The sequence below is a fragment of the Nannospalax galili genome, unplaced genomic scaffold (assembly GCF_000622305.1).
Source record: "Nannospalax galili isolate Female #2095 unplaced genomic scaffold, S.galili_v1.0 scaffold136, whole genome shotgun sequence".
NCBI lineage: Eukaryota > Metazoa > Chordata > Mammalia > Rodentia > Spalacidae > Nannospalax > Nannospalax galili.
Genome location: NW_008340872.1, coordinates 3,663,488 through 3,687,653, shown reverse-complemented (window position 1 = coordinate 3,687,653; position 24,166 = coordinate 3,663,488). Strand labels below are relative to the sequence as shown.

The 24,166-nt window shown below is 45.2% G+C and overlaps 1 protein-coding gene across 2 annotated transcripts; it reads left to right on the top strand.

Moving 5' to 3' along the window:
* The first annotated feature begins 4,848 nt into the window (after positions 1 to 4,848).
* Olig1 (oligodendrocyte transcription factor 1) lies at positions 4,849 to 8,223 on the top strand. 2 transcript variants are annotated; one of them, XR_003849976.1, is made up of 2 exons: positions 4,849 to 6,476; positions 7,972 to 8,223. XR_003849976.1 is itself a non-coding variant. In XM_029564895.1 (1 exon), exon 1 carries the CDS (start codon positions 5,077 to 5,079, stop codon positions 5,860 to 5,862), a length of 786 nt encoding a protein of 261 aa, XP_029420755.1. In that variant the 5' UTR covers positions 4,849 to 5,076; the 3' UTR covers positions 5,863 to 7,161. The 2 variants fall into 2 exon arrangements, 1 of the variants encoding a protein (XP_029420755.1); XM_029564895.1 differs by lacking the exon at positions 7,972 to 8,223 and having other exon boundaries at positions 4,849 to 7,161.
* The last annotated feature ends 15,943 nt before the right edge of the window (positions 8,224 to 24,166 follow it).

Sequence of the window (24,166 nt, the reverse complement as noted above, 5' to 3'; positions counted from 1 at the left end):
AAGTGACAGAGACACCTGATATCAACCTATGGTCTCTACATGTGTACACACAGGCATGCACATGCATATGCCATATACACATACACAAAATCTTCTCTATAATATTTGTAAAACACACCTCCTACATCTGATAATCTTCAGTGTTACAAGCAGAGAAGAGAATGTTATATTTCTGCCTATGCCATTCCATGTTAGAAATAAAGATAATGAAGGTGACTATAGAGATTTAAAAACAGTGTGGTCAGTTACTAAACACTACCATTCGTAGCAGCTTGGTGAACTGTGTTGTCATTTGAAAATGGACACAACTCATGGTCTTTGGTATTTCTCCAGCTTGGATCTTTTTGTTATTTTTATTTTATGTGTATGAGTGTATTGCTTGCATGTATGTTAAGTGCACCCATGTTGTGCAATGATCGCAGAGGTCAGAAGAGGCTGTCAGATTTCCCTGGAACTGGAGCTACATAGACAGTTGTTAGCCACCCTGTGGGTGCTGGAAATCAAACCCAGGTCCACTGCAAGAGCAGGCAGTGCTCTTAACCACTGAACCATCTCTTCAGCCCTGGAATCTTTATTTAAACATAACTGTTTCTAAGTGATTTAAATTGTGGTGAAGAGGACCATAGAGAGTGTTCCCCGTTCAAGAAGAAATATCAAAAAGTAACCAATTTTCTTTTCTGTTTTTTCCCTCTTTACTATTTACTCTCCTCTTCCCAGAAAGGGGAAACCCAGCATGAAGCCAAGGGCTCCTCTCTCTGTAGCTCTTCCCTACCTCTGGCAGATTATGTTTGAAGGCAACAATGGATCCTGATACAAGGTTAATGCTGGATGTGGCTGACACTTCCTATATTGATAGGAACCACAATACCTACCAAACAATTTAAATTTCCCAAAGAATTTTTACTTCCCTAATAATTTAGAAACTTCACCTGCCCATTTAAACAGCACATTTTAGCAGAGACAATCTTTTAACACTTAGCTAGCCTTCTACGAGAAGAAAAGAAAAGGGAGTCTTCAAGTCATGGTCAGGCTTTTGAAGCACAGCCTGTCCGTGTACTTAGAACTATGTGTGGTGCTTCAGCCAAAACAAGCCAGCACATCACGCATTGCCTACATTTCACAGGTTCTAGCCTCTTGACCTAAGGCCAGGGTGGCCAGGACATCCTAGGTTTCATGTAATGAAGACACACACACACACACACACACACACACATACCTATGGTTGGAAGCTGTCACCAGCCCACATACACACAGCCTCTTTGAGCAAAGACAAGAGTGTTGTTAGGGATAATGAAACTTGCTCCCCAAGCATGTCCTGAATGTGGGAGGCCACAGCAGCTGCCTCCCCTTGAGACAGCCTGTGGGGCTCCTGCCAGTGATCACAATACCTCACTGGCCTTTGCCAGCTGTCACACTTTGCATGCTGTTGGAACTCCAAGCTCGGCACAAGGGGCCATCCAAGTCACCAGCTCCAAGGAATGCCAAATCCTGTGCCCATGCTGGAACCGTACGGCCATCCGGAACTCTCTTCTGAGGCCCTCCACTGGAACACTTAAATCCACTCTGACCATCATCATGTTCAATTGACAGACTCCTTGATGAAGGGAAAGGGGTTCTCAAGAGGAAGTTGATGAAGTGAGGCTAAGGGTAAAAGCAGCCCTCAGGATTAGCCACAATCAAAGCGTCTCTTAGAGGGAAAAGTAGTGTGTACCCTTCTATCTCTGACTCCTAGTGCTCCAGTCTGAGAGTGGGAAACATGGGGGGTACACTCCAGGCATGTGGGACTCAAGGTTGGGTTCTGCCTTTAGTTTCACTTCTGTACCTGGGGCAAAGAAACCCAAAGGCTTCTGCCTAGAGTATAGGCAGAGGAAGAAGCCAGAAGGAGAGGTCTCCAAGACCTGCCCTAATCTAGCACTTTGGACTATCCTTCTGAGAGCAAGGATAGGGCAGGGCCTGCCAGCGAAGTGGATGCAGAATTTGTGGAGGTGGCATCTTGGGGACTCACTCTTCAAGAGCATGGCTGCAACTCATCACCTTGTCACTAGTGGCTGGCTCTTGACTCAGCCCTCCATTCTTTGACCCAGGTACTCAGCAGTCTGGCACTCCCTGGGAACCTCTCTCTTACCGTGAGCAACTACAGGAGTCCCATGAGAGCCAGATACAAGTGTCTATGGCAACACATTAGGAAGCAAGTTGCTTTGTCTATGGGTGAAATGATGAGTGGTCCTTCCACTGCACCCCTTATCTTACACCAAAGAGTATCAAGGGGAGTGAGGTGTTGAGGCTCATTGCCCAAAACTATTGAGGCTATTTTCCTGGTGCCTGTCTCCTTGCTTCCTGTCGGTATGATTCTGTTTTTAGACTCAGCTTCCTCCTTCTCTCTCCCTAAGTGAAGCTTTTATTACCATGTCAGGCCAGGCCCCTTTGGAGTAGGGGACCAGCTCCCTGTCCTCTGTAAAATCTGCAGCACACTCCTTACTGTGAGCATTTGGGAGTTTGCATATTTCAAAGGGTGAGACTGTAAGCTAGTGGTGGTTTCAAACCCATCCTCAGACATCTCTTGAACACACAGGAGATGGAAAGCACAGTGCTGGGCTTCAGAAGGATGTAGAAACAAGCAGGTAATTCCCTGCCCTGAACAAGATGACACCCACAACAAGACAACCAGGCTATGGAACGAAGCTATCAGTAGTTTGCCAAATATGATGAAAGGGGGCAGGTGGGAGGGAGATGCAAAAAGCAAGGCAGTGTTGCCATTGCACCTGAGGCAGGATGTTATAGATACAGTTGGAGACTGGAAGCAGAGACTAGAGTAGATCTATGGGGTGAACGGTGATAGAAGAAAATGAGACAGAGCAGCCTTGAAATCAGCAAGTTAGAGCAGACTTCAGTTCTCATGGCAGATGGGTCCTTCCATTGCGCCCTTATCTTATGCCAAAGAGTATCAAGGGGAGTAAGTTCATTTTCTGTTACACCTCAGATGGGCACTTTTTGGCATAGTAGAAATATGCCATATCTACTATCCAGCAGGTAGCCACTGGTCACCTGTCATGACTATGCACTTAAAGCAATGAGAGTGCAGTTGGAGATCCAGTTTTAAGCTTCATTGGATTACTTAATTTACATTTAAATAGCCACCTGTGAATATAATATTGGACAAGAGAAAGTTAGATACCAAAAAGACTCTCCCCCAGGACTTTTCTCAACACTCTGATGACAAGGTTCAGGAGAGTACACACTGGTTGGTGTTCGGAGATGAAACTTTCAGAGCCACTAAGTAATACCATTTTACTTGGGGAAGACAAAGATTCCACCCCACCCTTAACAGGAGTGTGGGGATGTTGTTTTGTTTCTGATAAGAGGCCAGACTGGGTTTTGCTTAAGCAAGAGTCAAGTCACTGATAAAAATGAGCACACATCCCTTTCACCTGGGGGAGAGATAAATCCATCCCCAAAGACTCTACAGACCTTTTAATCAGAGGGATGGGGGTGGGGATGGCAGAGAGAACCATTCAAATGTTACTGACAAGTAGCATAGAAATTGAGTTTTCTGAACCTGATGGGAAATTATGTACTTAAAAAACAAGGGCTGCGGAGATGCCACAATGGTTAAGAGCAAGCAGAGGACCCAAGTTCAGGTCCCAGCACCCACATCAGGCAGCTCACAACCACCTGTAACTCCAGCTCCAGGGGGATCCAATGCTTCTAATTTCTCTCTCTCTCTCTCTCTTTCTCTCTCTCTCTCTCTCTCTCTCTCTCTCTCTCTTAAAAAAGCAAAGCCAGGTTATGTCCATATTCACAGCAGTATTATTACAATAACCAAAAGGTTGAAACCACCCATTGTGAATGCTTAAAGGAAAGGTAATAGTCACAGAAAATGTAATATATTATTGGAAAATGTAATATATTACCTGCTACTCAAAAGGAATAGGATTCAGGCCAGGACTGTAGCTCAGTTGGTAGAGTGCTTGCCCAGGATGCACTGAGACCCTGATTTCAGCTCCTCACACTGCATAAATCCAGTGTGGTACTAAATCGCTGTATTCTCAGCATTTGGGAGTTGAGGATAGGAGAATCAGAATTTCAAGGTTATCCTGAAATGGGAGGCAATCTGGGACACAAAGTCCTTCCCAAAAAAGGGCAGGATGGGGGAGGAACTTGAATACATGCTACCTCCAACACAGATGAAGCTTGAAACAATTGCTAAGTCACCAATTTAGCCAGTCACTAAAAGACAAACGCTGTATGATACTGGTTATATGGGGTACTCAGAGTAGAACAACCACAGAGACATAACACAGGACACAGATTACCAGGAGTGAATGATGGAGGACTTCTCTTGTAATGGTTTTAATTTTGCAAAAGCAGATACATTCTGGAGATAGTTGCAGAACCATGTGAATGCACAGGGCTCAACACAACTGAACTGTGCTCTTAGGAATCACTCGGTGGTAAATGGTATGTTATATGAATATTTGGTCCTTTTTCCTTTTTTTTTTTTTTTAATACAGTCTCACTTTGTAGCCCAGGTTGGTCTGTAACTCGCTATTCTTAACTCATAATGCTCTCCAAATCGTAACAATCCTCCTGCCTTAGCCTCCCAAGGCTTGGATTACCGACTGGCTACATTTTAAAAGGATTTGTATGTGTATAAAAGGAAGGAGAAAAAGGTAGATTCAGAGGGGAGCTGGAGAGAGGCAAATGCTTTTTAGCGCAACCAGAACTTTCCAACAACTGCACTTCTCCGGAATATGTCCTCCCCCCACTTCCTGGCCTGCGACACCCGCGCAAGCGCCCACGATAACCACCTCCAGCGATGCCAACCGCACCTCAGCGCCGGCTGAAGCGCAGGCGGCCAATGAACACACGCCTGCGCCTGGGCTCTCGCCTCCATTGGCTGCACCCCTCCAACCACGGTGCCCGCAGGTTCCCAAGCCGGGTTTAAAGGTGTCAGGCGCGAGCTGCTGCCCCTCCATCCGCTGTCCGCGCGCAAGTCCGCGGGGAGGGCGGCCCGCAGACCGGCCCACCCGGGGCGTTCCGGAAGGGCGCCCTTGGTCGCCCCCAGCGCCCCCCCAAATGTACTATGCGGTTTCCCAGGCGCGCGTGAACACGGCCCCTGCCACCATGCTGCGGCCACAGCGGCCTGGAGACGTGCAGCTCGGTACCTCCCTGTACGAGCTAGTGGGCTACCGGCAGCCTCCCATCTCCTCCTCTTCCTCCACGTCCTCCTCCTCCTCCATCGCGGCGCCTCTCCTCCCCAAGGCCGGGCGCGAGAAGCCAGAGGCGCCCGCCGAGCCGCTGAGCACCGGACCGGGGTCTGGAGGCGCCAGGACGGACGCCAAAGAGGAGCAGCAGCAGCTGCTGCGGCGCAAGATCAACAGCCGGGAGCGGAAGCGCATGCAAGACCTGAACTTGGCCATGGACGCGCTGCGCGAAGTCATCCTGCCTTACTCCGCGGCGCACTGCCAGGGCGCGCCGGGCCGCAAGCTCTCCAAGATCGCCACGCTGCTGCTCGCCCGCAACTACATCCTGCTGCTGGGCAGCTCCCTGCAGGAGCTGCGCCGGGCGCTCGGAGACGGTGCGGGGCCCGCCGCGCCGCGTCTGCTCCTGGCGGGCTTGCCCCTACTGGCCGCCGCGCCCGGCTCGGTGCTGCTGGCACCAAGCTCCATGGGTCCCCCCGAAGCGCTTCGCCCCGCCAAGTACCTGTCGCTAGCGCTGGACGAGCAGCCGTGCGGCCAGTTCGCTCTCCCGGGTGGCGGGGCAGGCGGCCCCGGCCTCTGCACCTGTGCGGTGTGCAAGTTCCCGCATCTGGTCCCCGCTGGCCTGGGCCTGGCAGCTGTGCACGCTCAGTTCTCCAAGTGAGAGCCGGCAGGGCCTGGGGCGGGGCAGGACCTCAGCCAATCTTCCGGCGCCTTGGAGTCCTGGGTCCAAGGAGAGCTGACACGAGTAAGGAGAATATTTCCAGTCTTCTTGCCCAGACTTTGGAAAGATTGTAGGGCGCCTTCCCCCCGCCCCCCGCCCCCCCCCCGACTCCCTGGAAATCTAAAGCTGTCCCAAGTCGGGGGGTCCAAGGATCTCTGGAACCGCTTGGGGTTCTAGATAGATTCCATGTATTTAGGGCAGACATCCCCACCCCAACCTCACCCAGTGGGTTGTGCGCTGTACTATGCAGGGATGGTGAGGATACGGTGCAGTTTGTTCAGATCGCACTGGACGTGGCGAGAGGCCAGCGGCGAGCGCGACCTCCTGGGATCGGTCAGCAGCCAGACGCAGGGACTGCACCCCAACTGCCGCGCCTCAGAGGGGTGATTTCTTTCCCTCTTCCTGGGCCTGAGCTCACAGGCGCCCTTTCTCCCACCATCCCACCGGCCAAGCCCATGCGGATCTAGGAGATCTGAAAAGCCCAGATAACCGGCGCAAACTTCAAGGGCGTCGCAGATGGAGAGCCTTCAGTGGCCCAGTATTTCGGATTCGAGGTGCAATGGGTGGGGGCGGTGACAGCGCCAGGGTGTTGGGGGTTGGGAAGTTCGTCTGCGTCTGCCACCTGGCTGTCATGATCCTGTTTTTGTGGCTCGTGCCCAGATGTTTTTGTTGTGGCGAGAATTCGCTCTTAAATCTGGGGTCTTAGAAAGGCAGCTTAGAATTCGAGATTTATCTTCCTTTAGTCTTTTCTTTCCCGAAGATAGAGTAACCAACATTTGAGCTTGCTTGAAAACAAACAAAACCCATCCATCTTCCGTGTTCTGGACTTACTAAAATAGGTAACAAGGTATTTCGTAACCGCAGACTTGTGAAGCTCGGTAATTAACATTCTCCTTAAAAGACAAGAGGACTGGGATCCCAAACCGCGGGTGACTGGACAGACCCAGCTGCGAAGCAGGCAGATGAGAAGCTCTTGCTGCGCTGTCCTGCGGTCCTTAACCAGAGCTCCCTAAAATCTTTCTTTGCAGTTGAAGAACTGCCTAGACTGCGCGTCTTAGTTTGTGATGGCCTTAGCAAATGACCCAAGATTATTTCATGGTCTTTCAGCAGCTTGCTTTGTTTTTTACGTTGAAAGTTTTTGGCTGTTGATAGTAGCCGAATTTAACTGGCATTTTATTTGACTTCTAACGTTGTTACCTTGAACTGTACAGAATCCACAAAATAAAACATTTGAAGTCGAACTTTTACATTTTTCATCTGTTTGTTAAATAAAAATGTCATTGTACCCCTGAAGAGTCACAACCTAGGGGCGGGCGTTAGTTTAATAGCCGTGGTTCCATGTTTTAAAATCTGACTTCCTGAATTCTAAAAGAACTCAATGCACAGGCAGCTATAGTTAAATTTCAGGCATCATGAAATGGAAGGAGTGTAGGTGAGTGGCTAGATGGGTAGGTCAGAGGAGGGAGAGAGGCAATTCCAGGAATGAATTACTTGCTGAACTTTGGAGAACAGTTTCTTTTAACCATAGCTTCCTCCTGGTGAAAACAAAATAAGCAATACATTATCATATTATTTTTTATTTCAACATCTTTCTCTGAAACCCACTTATTTTTTCTCATGGTAGAAAAAATCCTAAACAGATATAAGAATGTCCCCCATCCCTAGGATTTTTAAAATAAGTGTGGTGTTGGCTACATGGAAAATAGGACTTTGGATATCATTTGATTCCAAGTGAGAAAAAGTTTTGGGGTCCTTCAGATTGATGTTAAGGATGTGGGATGTTATAAACCAAGATTGGTGGTACACACTGTAATCTGAGTACTCAGGAGACATAAGCAAAAGGATGGAAAGTTCAAGGTCACCCTTGGGTTCAAGGCCAGCCTGGGATACATGAGCCTCTGTTTCAAACAAACAACAATAAAAAGAATTTGGAATGCTGACATCATATGCAAGCCCTATAAATGTAGGGAAGTGCTATAGCCCCCTTTGGTTGAGAAAAATTCATGCAAATAGAGATGATAAATGAGGTGACTTAATGTTTTCACTTAGGTTTATCTGGGACATGTATGCACAGAAAATGAATCACTTTGGGAGCACACACAAATGAGGTGGCCTGGAAGATGGAACTGCTGCCTTCTGTGCTGACTGACCCTGTCCTTGGAAGAAGCCAGGCACATGAAAAGCAGTGTGGCACACTGGCCCATGCCAGGGAACTGGATCTCATCCCTCCCGGACTGCACATATTCTTTTAAGAATATATGGGTTTGAGCCTTCTGTGTGTCCATTGCCTGCCCTTGCTTATTTGCATCCTGAGGGACAGAAAGAAGGAAAAACCAGTAATAAAAAAGATAAAATCAAATCAGGCTCTCCACGGGAAAGTGTGTGTGTGTGTGTGTGTGTGTGTGTGTGTGTGTGTGTGTGCTAGATCAGAAATAGTTTCTTCTAGTCCCAACTCCAGTACCTGGGTACTATTATCATTCCCAAAACCACCTCTAAAAGCAGCTACAAAAATGGAGTGGGTGCCTATAGATACCATCTCCCCTCCTTTTTTCTAGTTCTATAATGGAACAAGCACCCATGCATTATAGGAAAAGCAATAGTGGATATGATTTCTTATTTAGCTGAGAAAATCACACCCTTACAAGGTCATCAATTAATTCAACAAGAATACACAGGGATGGTTTGGGGTACCATCAACATTTGCATGTAGCATCCTATTGGTCATTGTGCCAAGCTAGATTAGTAGGCTTGCACCTTATAAGAAATTTGTGTCCTAAACAGATTGTCTGAACAGGCATTTCAGAGTCCTGTAGGATAAACCAGAGATACTTGAATAAATACAGTGTCAAGAATGCCAAGGTGGCTCTCTCAGCCCACCTGTGGTGGTGATAGATTCTTCAGGCACAAGGTTTAAGCTTAGGCAGATGCATTGTAGAGTGGAGCTGCCTTTTGAACTCTGCAGTGCTGCATCATGCCAGCAAGGGAGCTTGCTGCATCTCCACCTCACTGGTTTTAGCTGGAATGGGCCAAAGGCACAGTTTAAGCTGATCTTTGAAGTGGGTGCGAAAGCAGGGCAGGTCTAAGCAGGGTCTTTGAGAAAGTGTATACTAGGCCTCAGAAGTGAGGTGAGAAGGAACATGTGGTAAAAAAAAAAAAAAAAAAAAAAAAAAAGCCTCTGCAGTCATCAGTGGGCAATCCCAGTGACCTTAGTGAATAGAACTTAGAGGGGGAAATACAAAGGCTGGGTGACTGAGTTGGTCTATGTGCCAGAGGTCAGTGGGCAGTCAGTAGCAGAGAGCAGATGAAAAGCATCATGGGATTTTCTTGACAAATGCTCTCCTCTAAGACAGACTAATTATACCGGGTATGAAAATACAACTTTATGCCTGGTGTGGTGGTACATGCCTTTAATCCCAGCAATCTGGAGGCAGAGGTAAGCAGATCTCTGTGAGTTCAAGGTCAGCCTGGTCTCCATAGCCAGTTCTAGGCCAGCTGGGACTACAGGGAGACCCTGTCTCAAAAATACAACTTTATGAAATATCAAAGTTAAAGGTTAAGTAGTTCCCCAAAGCAGAGGCTCCACTTCAAGCATGGAAATATTGTCCGTTACTTAAGTTCAGATTATGAGCAAGAGGTCATCCATGCTGGCCACATAGTTTAGACTGTGTGTGTGTGTGTGTGTGTGTGTGTGTGTGTGTGTGTGTGTGTGTATGTGTGTGTGTTGGGCATGCATGCATGTTTGTGTATGTGGGCACATGTATGGAGGCCAGAGGCTGATATCAGGGAATTTTCTCAGTTGCTCTCCACCTTGTACATTGAGGCCTTTGTCTTGCATTCAGAGCTCACTGATTAGGCTAATTTAGGTAGCCAACTTGCCCTGCAAATCCCATCTCTGTGTCCTGAGTAAACCCTGGGGTTACAGGTGGACCATACCCACCTGGCTTTTGAGTGGTTTCTGGGTGTCTAAACTCCAGACCTCACGCTCACATGGCAAGTGCTTTATCCTCTGACATTCTCCACTTCCACGTTTCCTAATTTTTTTTTTAAATCTTTACTCTTTGCCCCAGTGTGCAAGTGAGGCTGAGTATATGTTAGTGCCCAGTCCTTAGAACCTCAGCCTGCTAATTAAACATCCTAGAACATTCTGTGATTGATAAAGGAAGCCAGCTGGAAGGTCTTTTCTTTCTGCCACAGCAGGGTTATTTCATGAACAGAATAAGGTGATAGTTGGGGAGAGTCATTAAATGGATGTTCTGGCCCACCATGGCAGGCAGGGCATTGACTGGGAGAGTATATATCCTTCAAATGGCTCCTTCTTCCTTGCTCATGGTCTCTCTTCTCTTACTAAGTTTACCACATTCATTGAAGTAGTTCATGAAGCAACAGCTTGCAAATTGCCATTTTCCAAAACAGGAATTCATGTCCAATGAGCAGAATTTAGTAGTAGGAAAATCATTTGAAATATTGTTTTCAAAACAAGGTTGGGGGTGTATCTCAGTGGTAGAGTGCTCTTCTAGCTTGGGAAAGGCCCTGAGTTCAGTATCCAGCACAGAACTAAAAGAGAAAGGTTGAGTTTATTTTCTAAGATACAAGGTTTGAAAATAGAATAACAAAATAGCCCTTAAGATTTGCACACATTAATCTTAATATATTTATGAAGATCTTGAGGTTAATTTTTAAAGTAGCCCCCAATCTATTTTTTTTTTAAATATCTTATTTTATGTGTATGAGTCAGAAGGTCGAAGGTCAGAAGAGGACATTGGATTCCCCTGGAACTGGAGTTATGGAGAGTTGTTAGCTGCCATGTGTGTGCCAGAAACTGAACCCAGGTCCTCTGCAAGAGCAGTCAGCATTTTTAACTGCTAGGACATCTCTCCAGCCCCCCAATCCATCATCTTAACCAAACCCAGTGTAAAAACTGAAATGCCTTAACAGATTCAAGCCATTCTTTCTGTTCTTGTGGGATTAACTGAGGTTCCATCCAGAAACTCCTCCTTTGCCAGGCTCTGAGCTCAGGACAAGTAGCTCAAATATTCCAAGTTCTTAAATACTACAGGCTGATGATAATGGAGGTTCAGGGGCGGTGCTGGAATTGAAATCAAAATGGGGTAAACGTCTCCATGTTCCATCTTCCATTGTGGCCACAGAAGACAGAGCAGGAAGGCACATAACTGCCAGGACAAAGGACACAAGTGCCAATCCATTCTCCAAGTTCCAGAGAATGGCTCAAGGCAAGAGGACTTACAGATCATCCATCTCCTATTACCTGCAGACCAAAGCCACGGGTAGTCAGGCAGTAATGCCTGGACCAGTGCCTGTTGGGGAGGCAAAAGCTGCTTCCCTGGTTTGTCCTTGTGAGAGGAAATAGGAATTCTGGCAAGAAGCCCCCACCTTAGGCTCACCAAATTCCTCTTTTTTTTTTTTTGAGATAGGGACCCAGCTGGCTTGGAACTTACTATGTAGATTTGGCTGGGCATGATCTTATTGAGATCCGCCTCCCAAGTGCTGGGATTAAAGGCATGTGCCACCATGCCTTGCTCAACATATTCCTTTTACCCCCAGGTACTATCTCTGACCTCTGGCCTTCTCCAGCCTCTTGGTGCAGCCTTGATCTGGCCCCGTGAGTAGCATCCAGGAGACAGACTTGGGCCAATCCCCTGCCAGCCAACCTGACTACAATTGAGTTACATGAACTTTCTCTGGCAGCCTCCCCAGGGAAGCCCAGATTAGTGACAGGGAGTGGTGGAGGCAGAGGCAAGCCCTGGGAGGGATGATCTGGTGCTGATGGTTTGTCATTAGGGTTTCAGAAAGCAGCTTTTAGAAAGCAAGGAAAGCAGACACAGCTAGGGCAGCAGGGAGGGAGGGAAGGAGCGGCTTAAAGCACCATGCAAGGGGTTTGCAAGGGACTTGCTCTTTTGTGGCTACATTTTCGTATTTTCATTGTGCTGACCCCATGGGGTCCATTTTCTCAGCACAGTGGGCGTCTTTCTCCATGTGTTTCTCATGAACATGACGAATTCTGCAAGAGGCTCCTCCACAGCAGAAATCCCTGGCTGCAGTCAAGCCTCCAGGGACAGAGGCCAGACAAGCCTGATGCTACACCTGGACCCTGTACCTGGCACACTAGCCACAGGTAGGCAATGGGGCCCCAGGAAAAGTCTTGCATAGGTCTCAAGAAAGGTTCATCTGTCCCAGCTTCTAGGTAATGCAGGTAACTCCAAAACCTACAAACAGGAGGCTTTAGAATAACAAGATTGAGAAGACTCACCTGTGGGTTTAGAAAGAAATAGAGGAAAGAAGAGAGGGAGGGAAGGAGGGAAAGAAGGAGGAAGGAAGGAAGGAAGGAAGGAAGGAAGGAAGGAAGGAGGGAGGGAGGGAGGGAGGAAGGAAGGAGGGAGGAAGGAAGGAGGAAGGAGGAAGGAAGGAAGGAAGTCAGTCCAGCAATCCAGTTCACCTAGAAGAGGAAGAATGGCAGTACCAACAAAAATACTACCTTGATGAGCCAACACTGTGTTTTATTGAGTGAGCAGAATGTTCTAAGCTTTCACGTGCTTTTCTTCATTGTGTAGGCACTAGTGTTGTCCTCACTTTACAGGTGAGGGAACAGGCAAGGAGAGGCAGAAGCAAAGGAAGTTGAGACCCAAAGGATGTCCAGCAGCCCAGGGGTGGAGGGAGAGCCCCCGAAAGGAGCCTCCCTTGTCGCTGCTGTAATGTGGAGAGGTGTCCCTTTTCTTCATTGTCCTCAGCTCTTGGGGCAAGGTAGCAGCACCTCCAGTTGCGCTCCTGGTCTGGCTGTAATTGCTTCCATTCCTCAAAGGTCTGGTCAATGAGTCCCTAAGTTTCCAGCACGGCCTCGCACGCACTGACTGCCATCTACACTTGCTCCTCTTCTTTCTGGAGACCAGGTTGTGCCTATTTCAGGCCACTTTCCGCATTTTTTCAGTTCTATTAAAAGGTTTTAGTCCCCACATGTCCTAACCTGGAGGGAGTTTGATATCAGGATGTAAAGTTCTGAAATATTAGGGATGTGCTTGGAGCAGAAGGTGGACATTACATAGCCGACACCTTTCGAGACATACTCATTCCTGATCCTCTAAGGTAAAGAACCAAACATGAAACCAAACAGTTCCCGGGAAGGGATCATTAGGTGCATTTATCTGCCTTGAGTTCTGATTAAAGGGAATATTTTGTTGCTTCATTTGCTGGCATCTGTGCATGTGGTCCTGGCTAGTTGGAGTCCTAGGCTTTCTTGAGAACAACCTGGGAAAGAGGAACAACCAGCCACCTCTGGCTGCTCATATCATCAGAGGAGGGAACGTAAAACCAGGCATCTCAGAACCCCATTCATAGACACCATGAATTTGACAGTGATGGTGGTGGTGTCCAGGTCAGAGAGCTGTGAGGGCACCAGGAGAGGTCTTTTGCATTTTAGCTTCATATCCACCCACACAGTGAGGCAGATGGAGACATGTGAGTGTCAAATCATCAGCTATTCCTCAGGAGGGTGTAAGGAAATGTGTGCCCTATGGGAGGGTGTTAGATAATGTCCAAGATGGATAAGGGGTAGGAGAGCCCCAGGGCTTCCACGTTACCTCACATTCTGTCCTGGGAACCTGCTGTCTGCAAGTATCATCGATTCCCTGTCCATCTCCCTTCCTGCTCTCCTTCTAGACCTCTCCCTTTGGCGACCTTCAGTACTTTGCCCTTTATGGCTAAGACTCAGAGTCCATGTGAGGCTTCGCTCTTGTTTTCCTGGATTCTTGCGGAGCCCATGTGAAGCTAAATGTTTTTCTGAGGTAGCTGGAGAAGGACTACAGGACCCTCCTCCTCCTCACCGTGGTCTGGAAGACAATGGGTTCTTCAGAAACCACAGCATTTCAGCTGTTTGGGCCACAGAGGCTACAAGTTGACTCAATGTCATTCTCCACCAGCAGAGCGTCAGCTCAGGACAGCTCCAAACAGTCTCCGCCGGTTTGTGGCAAGTGGGATAAACACCAGGCTGGTGACTGAAATCATTGGCTGAGTCATCTGCACATGGGGGATGAATGGGTCTCAGTCAGTCCAGGAGAGCCCCATCCAGGCCAGGCAGGGCACGTCCCTGCCAGTGAGTCTGGGTGACCCCACTCAAGAGCTAGGCTTTTGGCCAGTTCTAAAGTGAGGGTCCCACACTAGGGGCCAGCACAGTAATGATACTCAAAACAGAGATATGATCACTGAAATTCAAAAGGTGGCACCCAAAGTGAATCTCAGCCTGAGTTGTCTCCACAGAAACAAAGGGAGGAAGGAAAGTGGTATGGAGGTATGGATAGAGGAAAAGAGGAGAGAAGGTGGGGCTGGAGAGATGGCTAAGTGGTTAAGAGCACTGGCTCTTGCAGAGGACCTGAGTTCGGTTCCCAGCACTCACAAAGTGGCTAACAACGTCCTGTAATTCCACTTCCAGGGATCTGAGGCCCTCTTCTGACATCTGTGGGCATTGCACAGCACAGCACAGATACACTTACATACACGCAGGCAGGCAATACACACATAAAATAAAAATAATGAATAAAATATTTTTAAAAATATAGCAGGAAGGAAGGAGGAAGGGGAGAGGGAGGAAGGAAGGAATTCAAAGTATAAATATTAAGCAATTGGGGGCTGGGGAGATGGCTTAGAGGGTAAGGACCTGAGTTTGGATCCTCAGGGACCATGTAAAATCAAGGCATGACCACAAGTGTTTGTAACCCCTGTACTGGGGGCACAGAGACAGGCAGATCCTGGGCATTCACTGCTGTCATCCTAGCCAAAACAAGAGCTTCAGGTTCAGTGACAGCCACTATCTCAAGAAATAAGGTGGAAAGCAATAGAGGAAGACACCCTGAAACCCCCTGGTCTCCGGATGTGTGCCCGTATATGCACCCACACACATACATACACTGCACACACATGTATGCACCACAGATTAAGCAAATTTATGATGTTTCATTTTGTAATTTATTCTAAACACCCAAATCTAGTAGAGGGGATTTCCCAGAAATAAGGGAAACAAAATAGATATGTCACAAAAGTTTTAATCAGAAAAACTATTGAAAGGAAAGAGGAAGGAAGAAAGTACTCAGCTTTTTTCTGCTCAGGTTTAAAATAGTTGTTTTGGTTTTAAACTCATTCCTTAAGTGAAAATTTCACTCTGGCAAAACAAGACAAAGTCAGAAAACATTCTAAGTTAAACATCTCCACAGTCACACAGATGAGATGATACCTGTTTTGCGTGACTCAGATCTCAGCTTAAACCAGGCACAAGGATCAGACAAAAATGACACTTCTCTGGACACAAGATTGAAGGTGCCCCTCCAGAAGTCACTTAACAATGTATAGATTCATTTAAAAATCAAATTGATGCAAAAACTTGTAAGGAGTAGCATGTCAGTAGATTACATACACACAGGACAAGGGTTGCTGAGTTTTCAAGCCTCCTACATGGATCATCACAAAAAAACTAAAGGAGAGTCCCATCCCCTACTCCCAGTTTACCTGGGCCATTGCCAAGTCATCCAGGAGACCACACCTGGCCACAGGTCAGGTGGGGCAGGTGAACAGGAGGGTGAAAGTAGCCTAAGATGTAAGAACAGGGCACTGGGTGCGTTCAGTACCAGCAGACACAGTCCTTGCCATCTGATGAGAGAACAGGTGGCAGAGCCTAGCAGGGCCTGTGCTATGTCCGGGAGAGAGCCAGAACTGGCATCTGGAAGCGAGCTTTCAAATCCCTGCCCTACCCTTCCTCGCTCCACACAGCTCCATACCTAAGCCTTAATATCTTCATCTATAAAATGGGGCAGTAATGCCATTTAACTCACAGGATTAGAGAACTATTATTACTATAGACGTTCCCTGAGCTAACCCTTCCCCACTGACAGAGCACAGGACATTGGAGTAGCAGTTCTCTACTGAGGGAATCATTCCCCTTCCATTTAGCTATTTCCTTTGAAGAGCTGCATGGCAGCCCTTCCTGGGGGATACGGTGTCAGTAGTTTTCTTCCTGGAACCCTCTAGAAAATCATGACAAGAGTCGCTCTGGCAGCAGCAGAGGCCCCCTCATTTGCTGACCATTTTGTTGCAAGGGTTGCTTAGTTCCAGGCCCATGCTAAGGCGTCAACCAAAGAGAGAGTTGAGTCCAACCAGAGGAAGAACGGGTAGCAAGGCTGGGTGACTGCCATCCTGTGTCAGCTCCGTAGACTGGGACTTCCGGCCTATAGGAAGTCCAGCTATCCATGATGGGGGAGAGGGGACACCTCCCTGTGCCATTCCTATCCCTGCCATTCACTCTTTCCCTCTTCCACCCAAACTTTGATCCCAGGGAGATGTCTCACCAAGATGTCTTCTGAAAGTTTCTGGAATGTGTTCAATGTTCTGCTCAGATTTTGAAACAAATCCATTCCTGAGATAAATGGCCTGCGGTGGGTGTTTTTAAAAGGTATTCCTGGTGTAAGAGTCCAGGAAAACAGTCCAGAACCTGAGCAGCTCTTCCCAAGTAAAGATGCTCAAGCTCTTTTTTAAAGATTCACAGGCCCAGGCCCCAATCTGTTGACATCAGCTTCAATGAGCAGCTTTCCTAAGCCAGGGAGTCCGGGAGGACTGATTACTGTTTCCAACTTGGAACTGTTGCTGAGGGAAACAGAAAAGCTTTGAAGCTAGCTTTCATAGCAACGTGTTTTTAAGACAGAGTTCTTGTAATGCTGCCAGAGCTGGTACCAAACTCCTGGACTCAAGTGATCCTCCTGCCTCAGCTTCCCAAGTGGTTCATAGGACAACGGGACCTAGCAGTGGCAACATTCGGTGGGGAGCAGGGCTTCATATAGCCCAGGCTAGCCTTTAACTCCCCATGTAGCAGAGGATGATTCTGAACTTCTGATCCTCCTGTCTCTGACTCCAAGCATGTACCATGATGCCTGATTTATGTGGTGCTGGGGACTGGGCCCAGGGCTTCTTGCAAGCTAGGCAAACATTACGTTGGTAACTGAGCTGCGTACCCAGCCACTAACACTGGCAATTTTAAGAAGAAATATCTTTATTATTTTTTTAAATAATAAAAGGATCATTCTTATTCATTGTAAATAAATTAGACCATTTCAAAACAAATACAAAAATGTAAGGAAATGGTGTATAATTGTGGTTTTATGTATTTTTTTTATTGAGTTTTGGTGCATTTCATATAATAGACATGAATCAAATTTAGACACCTCCCCATAGATCCCCCCATTGGCGTTCTATTCATCATGTGTGTTAAGGCCTATCCAGTCAATGATTTATACCCAGATGTCCCTCAGTGCAAGTTCATCCACTGGAGTCTAGTCAGCCTGTCTAGGGTCACTCCCCTAAAGAAGATCTACTCTCCTTCACCCCACAGTTATCAGTTGCCAAGAGTTCCTTAGCTAAGGTTGGGGCCTGCTTCCTATTTCCTCAGTTCTGTGCTGGGCTTTTGTCTAACTGAGTCAGCATGGGGCTTGTGCATGCTGACACCACTGTTGCAAGTTCATATGAGCAAGTTCCTAGAGGCCTGAAGTCCTCTGTTTCCTTATATTCATGTGCCATCTCTGGCTCTTACAATCTTTCCACCCCCTCTTCCACAATGGTCTCTTAGCCATGGGTGGGGGAGGTTCAAATAGGAGTTCTATCTAGGGACACACACTCTAAACCTTGGCCAGTTGTGGTCTTCTGTGTGTATCACACTCTGTTGCATGAGGAAGCTTCGCTGGTGAGAGTTAAGGGATATATTAGTATTCTCTCTGCCCCCTGTTCTGCTATGTTCCATGAGCCTAGTTGGAAGGAATTACAATTTTCTGAAAAAGTCACTACTAACAATACCCTGATGTATATTGTTGCACAACCTCTTCCTTGGTTTTTCTTTATACATACAGCTAAATAGAATCAGCACTCCATAGTCATAGATTCCACACTCAAAACAAATAGAAAGATTTATTTAAAATATTTTATTATTTTTATTTTATGTGTATGAGCGTATTGCCTGCACGTGTCTAAGTGCATCCATGTTCTGCAATGCCCACAGAGGTCAAGAGGGTGTCAGAGCCCCTGGAACTGGAGTTATAGATGGTTGTTAGTCACTATGTGGGTTCCTGGAACCAAACCCAAGACCTCTGCAAGAGAAGCCAGTGCTCTTAACCGCTGAGCCATCTCTCCAGCTCTTGAAAATAGAAAATATTTTAAGTGCATCTATATTAAACGTGTGAAAATGCTTTCTGGTCATTAATATCCAAAGAATATATTATCACAACTATATCCATAGTATTTATACTATAATAATTATCATAAGTCACCTGGAAATGACTCAAGTTGTGCAAGAGGATGTTCCTAGGTTACATTCAAACACTGAGCATCATATGTGAGGGGTTGGAACAGCCAAAGATTGGGGTATCAGTGGGTCCTGGGACTAAGCCCCAGGATACTAAACGACTACTGTACATGATACAGTCAGAATTAAACTACACAGGCTGTCTCGTAGCCTGTCTTATTTATTTAATAGTAAGTCATGGGCAGCTTTCTTTGTCAACAATGTCACTGAAATGTGGTATTACCGTTTCAGTCTGGGATTCCACAGTTGGTAGCCTGTGATTTATTGAATATCTTGTTTCCCCCTTAATATTTTAATGCAAACATAACATCCTTGTATGTACATCCTGATTTTCCCCACTCCCATCAGCTTATGCTCAGATAAATTCCTGGAGTTAGAGTCACTACATTGAAGATTATCAGTTGATAAGACTTTGATTCTGTGTCATAACACCAGTCCAGGTCTCCATGTAGCCTCAACAATACAGGCAGGGTACGCTTTAAAAAATATGTTCATGTGCATTTGTCATTTTATATCTTTATTATTATAGAAACTATCCAAGATCATTCATAAAAGCCTTATGGACATTTTAAACAAATTAAAACTTCCTCCCTAAGTTTCCTTTTATAGTCCCACACATAACCTGATGATATATTTTTTTAATCTTTGGGTATGTGTGTATGATGTGTGTGTGTGTGTGTGTGTGTTCATGTCATTATGTCATTCTTGGCCTTCTGCCTTGTTTGAGACAGGGTCTCTTAGTGTTGGCTATTACATATGTCAGGCAGCTGGCCAGTGAGTTTCCAGGAATTATCCTGTCTCTGTTTCCCATCCAGAAGAAGTCCTGAGAATGCAAATTCACACTATGAAGACTGGCCTCTTATGGGTTCCAGGGATCAAAACTCAGGACCTCATAGTGCCTCAAGTGCTTTACCCACTGAACCATCTCTCCAGCCACCTGATAATATTTTCTCAAATTTTCTTTTCAATGCATATACTAAAACTATTTTTAGACTTTCCTACAAAAATGGTTTAGTACTCAGACTAATATTGAACTTCTGTTTTTCTTTCTGTGTTTCTTTACAAGTTGGGCCCTTCATCCCATGTCAATTATAAATAAATCCTGGCTTTCAGTGTCTGCTGGGCATTCCATGGGCAGACACGCTGTGAGTCACTGTACCAATCCTTCACAGCAAAACGTTTTCTTCTTTGTTGTTCTTTTCTTCTTTTGGTCTTTTTGAGGCAGGGTCTCCCTGTAGCCCCAGCTGGCCTGGAACTCACTATGTAGACTGGGCTGGCCTTGAACTCACAGAGATCCGCCCACCTCTGGCTCCCAAGTGCTGGGATTAAAGGAGAGCACCAGCACATCCGACTACAGTTTAGATCTTTCAATATTTGCGTGCATATCCTTGTTCATCTATCTTTGCATGTATGTAGAACTTTCCTAAGATCATATCTAGCAAATAACTCATGCCAGAGACTTTGCACAATTCAGAAGCCAATAGCCATAGTCAAATTGTCTTTCAAAGTGAGCATTCCCTCCAATGATGCACTATGTATCTGTAAGTTCTAATGAACTGTGGCAGAAAATACCGGGGGGGGGGGATTATATCTATATTGAACATTTGTGGGCTTTTTTTCTTTTTACCCTTATTTCCTTTAAAAATGCAGTGTAGCAAATATTTACATACCTTTACATTGTGTCAAGCATTATAAGTAGTCTAGAGATGATTTAAAGTATATGGGATGAGTATGTACATTTTTTTGCAACTATCTTACCATTTTATACAGGGACTTCAGCATTCGGAGACTTTGGCATTCACTGGGAGAGGGGTCCCTGGAGCCAATACCCCATGGATACAACTATAAATGAAAGCAATTTTGTTTTTGACACAAGATCTCATGCATCCTAACCTGGCCACCAACCTACTATGTAGCTGAAGATGACCTTGAATTTTTGACCCTGTCTCCGCCTCCTGAGTGCTGGGATTATAGGCGTGTTCCATAGCCCCTGGTTTATATGGAGCTAGAAATCAAACCCAGAGCCTTGTACATGCTAAAGTACTCTACCAGCTGAGATACATCCCAGGCCCTGAAAACACTTTTTTTTTAGTAAGGTATTTAAGCAGGACCACAGTGTTCACTTTACTGGTATCAATTGCAGGTACATTTTCTGTATACAGGAAAAAACCAGTCTGGCAGTCTGTGAGCATCATTTAGACATCTTCTGTCCCTCAGCAGAAGTGTCTTGTTTTCTTTCCCTTTCTACCTCCAACAGGTAGAAAGGTATATTTGCAAATGTATATTTGACATCTCCAGCAATTTTTATAGCTCATTTCAAAGACAGGCCCTTAATTGACCTAATTCCATTTAATTTAAGGTTGGGATTTCGGATTTTCCACATCATTAGGGGAACACAAGCTGTCCTTCACAACCCATCACAAGGGGAGGGTCTAAAGGTCATCCATCATAGATCATTCCTGAAATGCTCTAATCTGCCCCTATCCGGTGTGACACCATTAGACACATAACTAATGAATGCTTGAAATGCAGCCTCTTCATACTGAGTGTGATATAGGTGTGAAAGACACATTAATAATGAAGACTTTATGCAAAAATAAAATATAAGCTATCTCATTAATAATTTCGTGCTAAACAGTATTTGAGATGAATTGGTTAAATACAATGTTTTATTAAAATTATTTTTACCCATTTTAACTTTTTTATAAAGCTACTAGAAAATTTTAAAACTGTGCATGTAACTTGAGTTCTATTTCTTTGGGCTGGCACTGCTCTGAGCTCTTTCCTTCATTCTCTTTTTTTCCTTCACTACACTCATTTCAGTCTAACGTGCACAGTTGGCTTATTGTTTCCTTAAGATATTGGACACCTAGGGCAGGAGCTTCTGCCCAGAACATTGACTTTCACAGATGACACAGACAGGCGGAGGCTGGTTAACAAGAACTTGATGTGGCCTCGGCAGACTCGAGTGTTCACCGGGGTGGAGAAGCGTACTCACCATGGTGGTGGCGATCGTCTGGCCACAGTTCAGTGGTACACTGCAGCTGGGGAAGCAGTGGGTGATATTGGCATTCTCCAAAGCAGACTGTTTCCAAGGCAAGACCTTGCTTGTCTTGGTTCCCTCTGAATCCAACTATTTGGTCTCCTTGTTGCTCTGATGTTCTAATCAATCTCTGTCCATTAATTTCTTCTCTGCTAGAATGACTAGATGGAGAACCATATTAAATGTTTACCTGCAACAATCAGGTGCTGTCAGCAGGCAATGCAGCCGAAATACATGCAGGTGTGGGACCAATCCCAGCCTGAGAGGGAGAGAGAGAGTGGCTCTGAAAGAGGAGGTCATCCATGTCATCTGTAGATCTTTATGAACGGGCACCAGCAAAATCAAACACAGAGACTCAAACAGATATTTGCAGATCATGTCCATGACAGCTCTGGTTCCAACTGGTCACCGTTAGAATAATCCAAGTGTCTGTGCATGCAGGAACAGGTAAACACAAAGCAGTTTGCACTTACAATGGAGTGTTGGTCAGCCTTGAAAATGAAAAGACCCTTGCTGCATGCTACAACAGGGATGGACCTGAAGGACCCTGAGTGAGAAAAGCAAGACACTGAAGGACAAACACTGCGTGATTTTACTTACACAGGAGTCAGATTTAGAGACAGAATAAAGAGTGGTGGTTGCTGGGAGCTGGGGGTGAGGAGGTGAGGAGCATTTTGTGGCAAAAGCTTCAGTGATATGGGATGAGGATGTTAGAGAGGGCTGGTGGTGACAAGGGATGGTGACAACAAGGGCCGGTGGTGATGAGGGACGGTGGCGACAGATCTGCAATGCACATCTTCTAAGTGTCATGGAACTGTACATTTAGATACTGATGAAGATGGCAAGTTTTTGCAAGATTCATAGTAAATCAATTGGAAGAAAACAGTAAAGCAAAATAGAGAATGTCAAGAATTAAAAGTATTGAGAACTAAAATAGAATCATTTTTTGTATTCCAAAAGAATCCAACATGTTTTCCCTTTAAGGCAGTGATTGTGAAAGCTGGGCTTTCTTTTTGATTCCATTGACCATCAGTGCAACAGGAATTAGGCATAATCAGCTACTACAAACATTTGTTGCATTGACCCACTTAGAAAAAGTAATTAAAAAAATTTTTTTTGTTGTTCTAAGGGAGAGTTTTGCAATCTGAAAAATTTTCCCATTTTTCTTCTGTTAAATCATCCATTATATTGTTATTTAATATGTAAATTATATTAACATAAAGTATGGCTTTTAAAAATTAAAAAATGACTATAAAATAATTAAAATTTAAGAATAATCACTACACAACCAGGCATGGTGGCACTCAGAAGCAGGTGAATCTCTGTGAAACTGAGGCCAGCCTGGTCTACATAGCAAGTTCCAGACCAGCTCGGGCTTCAGGGAGCCCCTGTCTGAAAAACAAACAAACAAAAAAGTAATCATTACACAAGGATTATTAAAACAGCTTCCAGCAGAGGGAAAAAGTGGATTAAGGAGTTTCTCCTTATTTGACAACTCTAAAAACATACGTAGCATTACTAATCATTTTACAGCTGAATTTCTCTAAATTAATAAATAATATTAATCAGCTATGCTAAAGAAAATATTTAATAAAGAAAATTTAATTTTTTGGCTGTCTCTGTAAGAGTCTATTTCACAAATTCTTGCCATTTTAAGCAAAGAAAAAAGAAGCAACCAAAATGCCAGCAATGTAAGGAGTTGATGAAGCAAATCAAAATTTTTTAAATGATAGTATGTTTCATGGTATGGATATTTTACCAAAATAAAGACAATTTTAAAAAAATCAGGCACATACTTAGTTTCCACTTTCAAAGAGGTTCCATCTGGGGTGGAGTCTCGGCGTAGACACAGTTTTTAAAGTTCCATGACTGAACACATCTGATTGAGACTGGCTGTGAACATAGGGAGTGACTTAAGTTTCATGAATGTCAGTTTCAAAGACATTTATGTGTCAGACATTTTACTGGTTTCTAAGCCAAAGGTGGCTTGTGGGGTGAAGGCAGCAACAGGTGAGTGTTGTTGTTTTTAAATAAATGCATTGTCAGGACTAGAGAGACAGCTCAGTGGTTAAGAGTACTGATTGCTCTTGCAGATGACCTGGACTCAATTCCCAGCACTCACATGGTAGCTAACAACCATCCATAACTCCAATTTCAGAAGATCTGATGCCTTCTTCTGACTTCTGAGGGCACTGTATGACATGGGTATAATATACTCATACACATAAAATTAAAATGATAAATAAAATAATGCATTGTCAATATTTGATCATTGGAAAACTACTCTCCCTGGTGTTCTGGAGACAACATGACTTTTATTAAACTATGACTTGGGTTGTGCCTCCAATGTTTAAACTTTGCTTTAATTTCAATTTACTTCTCCAGACCGAAAGAAAAGTCACCAAGTCAGCTCTGGATCTGATAAACTGAGGTCTGTCTTTCAAAGAAACCTGGATTACACAAACTCCCTGTGACCTGACGTAGAGAGGAGCTGTTCTGGAGGGTTGATTGGAAGATCAGATACAGAAATTATAAGATCTCTTTCCTTCCTTTCTTTCTTCCTTCCATGTTTCCTTTTATTTTATTTTTTTTTTAATTCTCTTTTCAAACTAAAATCAGGATGACCTTACCATCATCAGTAAGTGTCAGAATCAAAGCTCTTTTCTGATTTGGGAGCGTGTCAAGGAGCTATCTTAGAGTAACCCTATCAAGTTCAGCCAAGAATAGCCAGAGTACCCAGAAGTGGGTCAGGGAGCCTCTAGGCTCAGATGCTCTATGATGTTGTCATTCCTTCTCATATTAAGTCATTTCTAGCCATTTTAGCTGTCAGTTAAAGAGAGAGAAAAATGAGGACA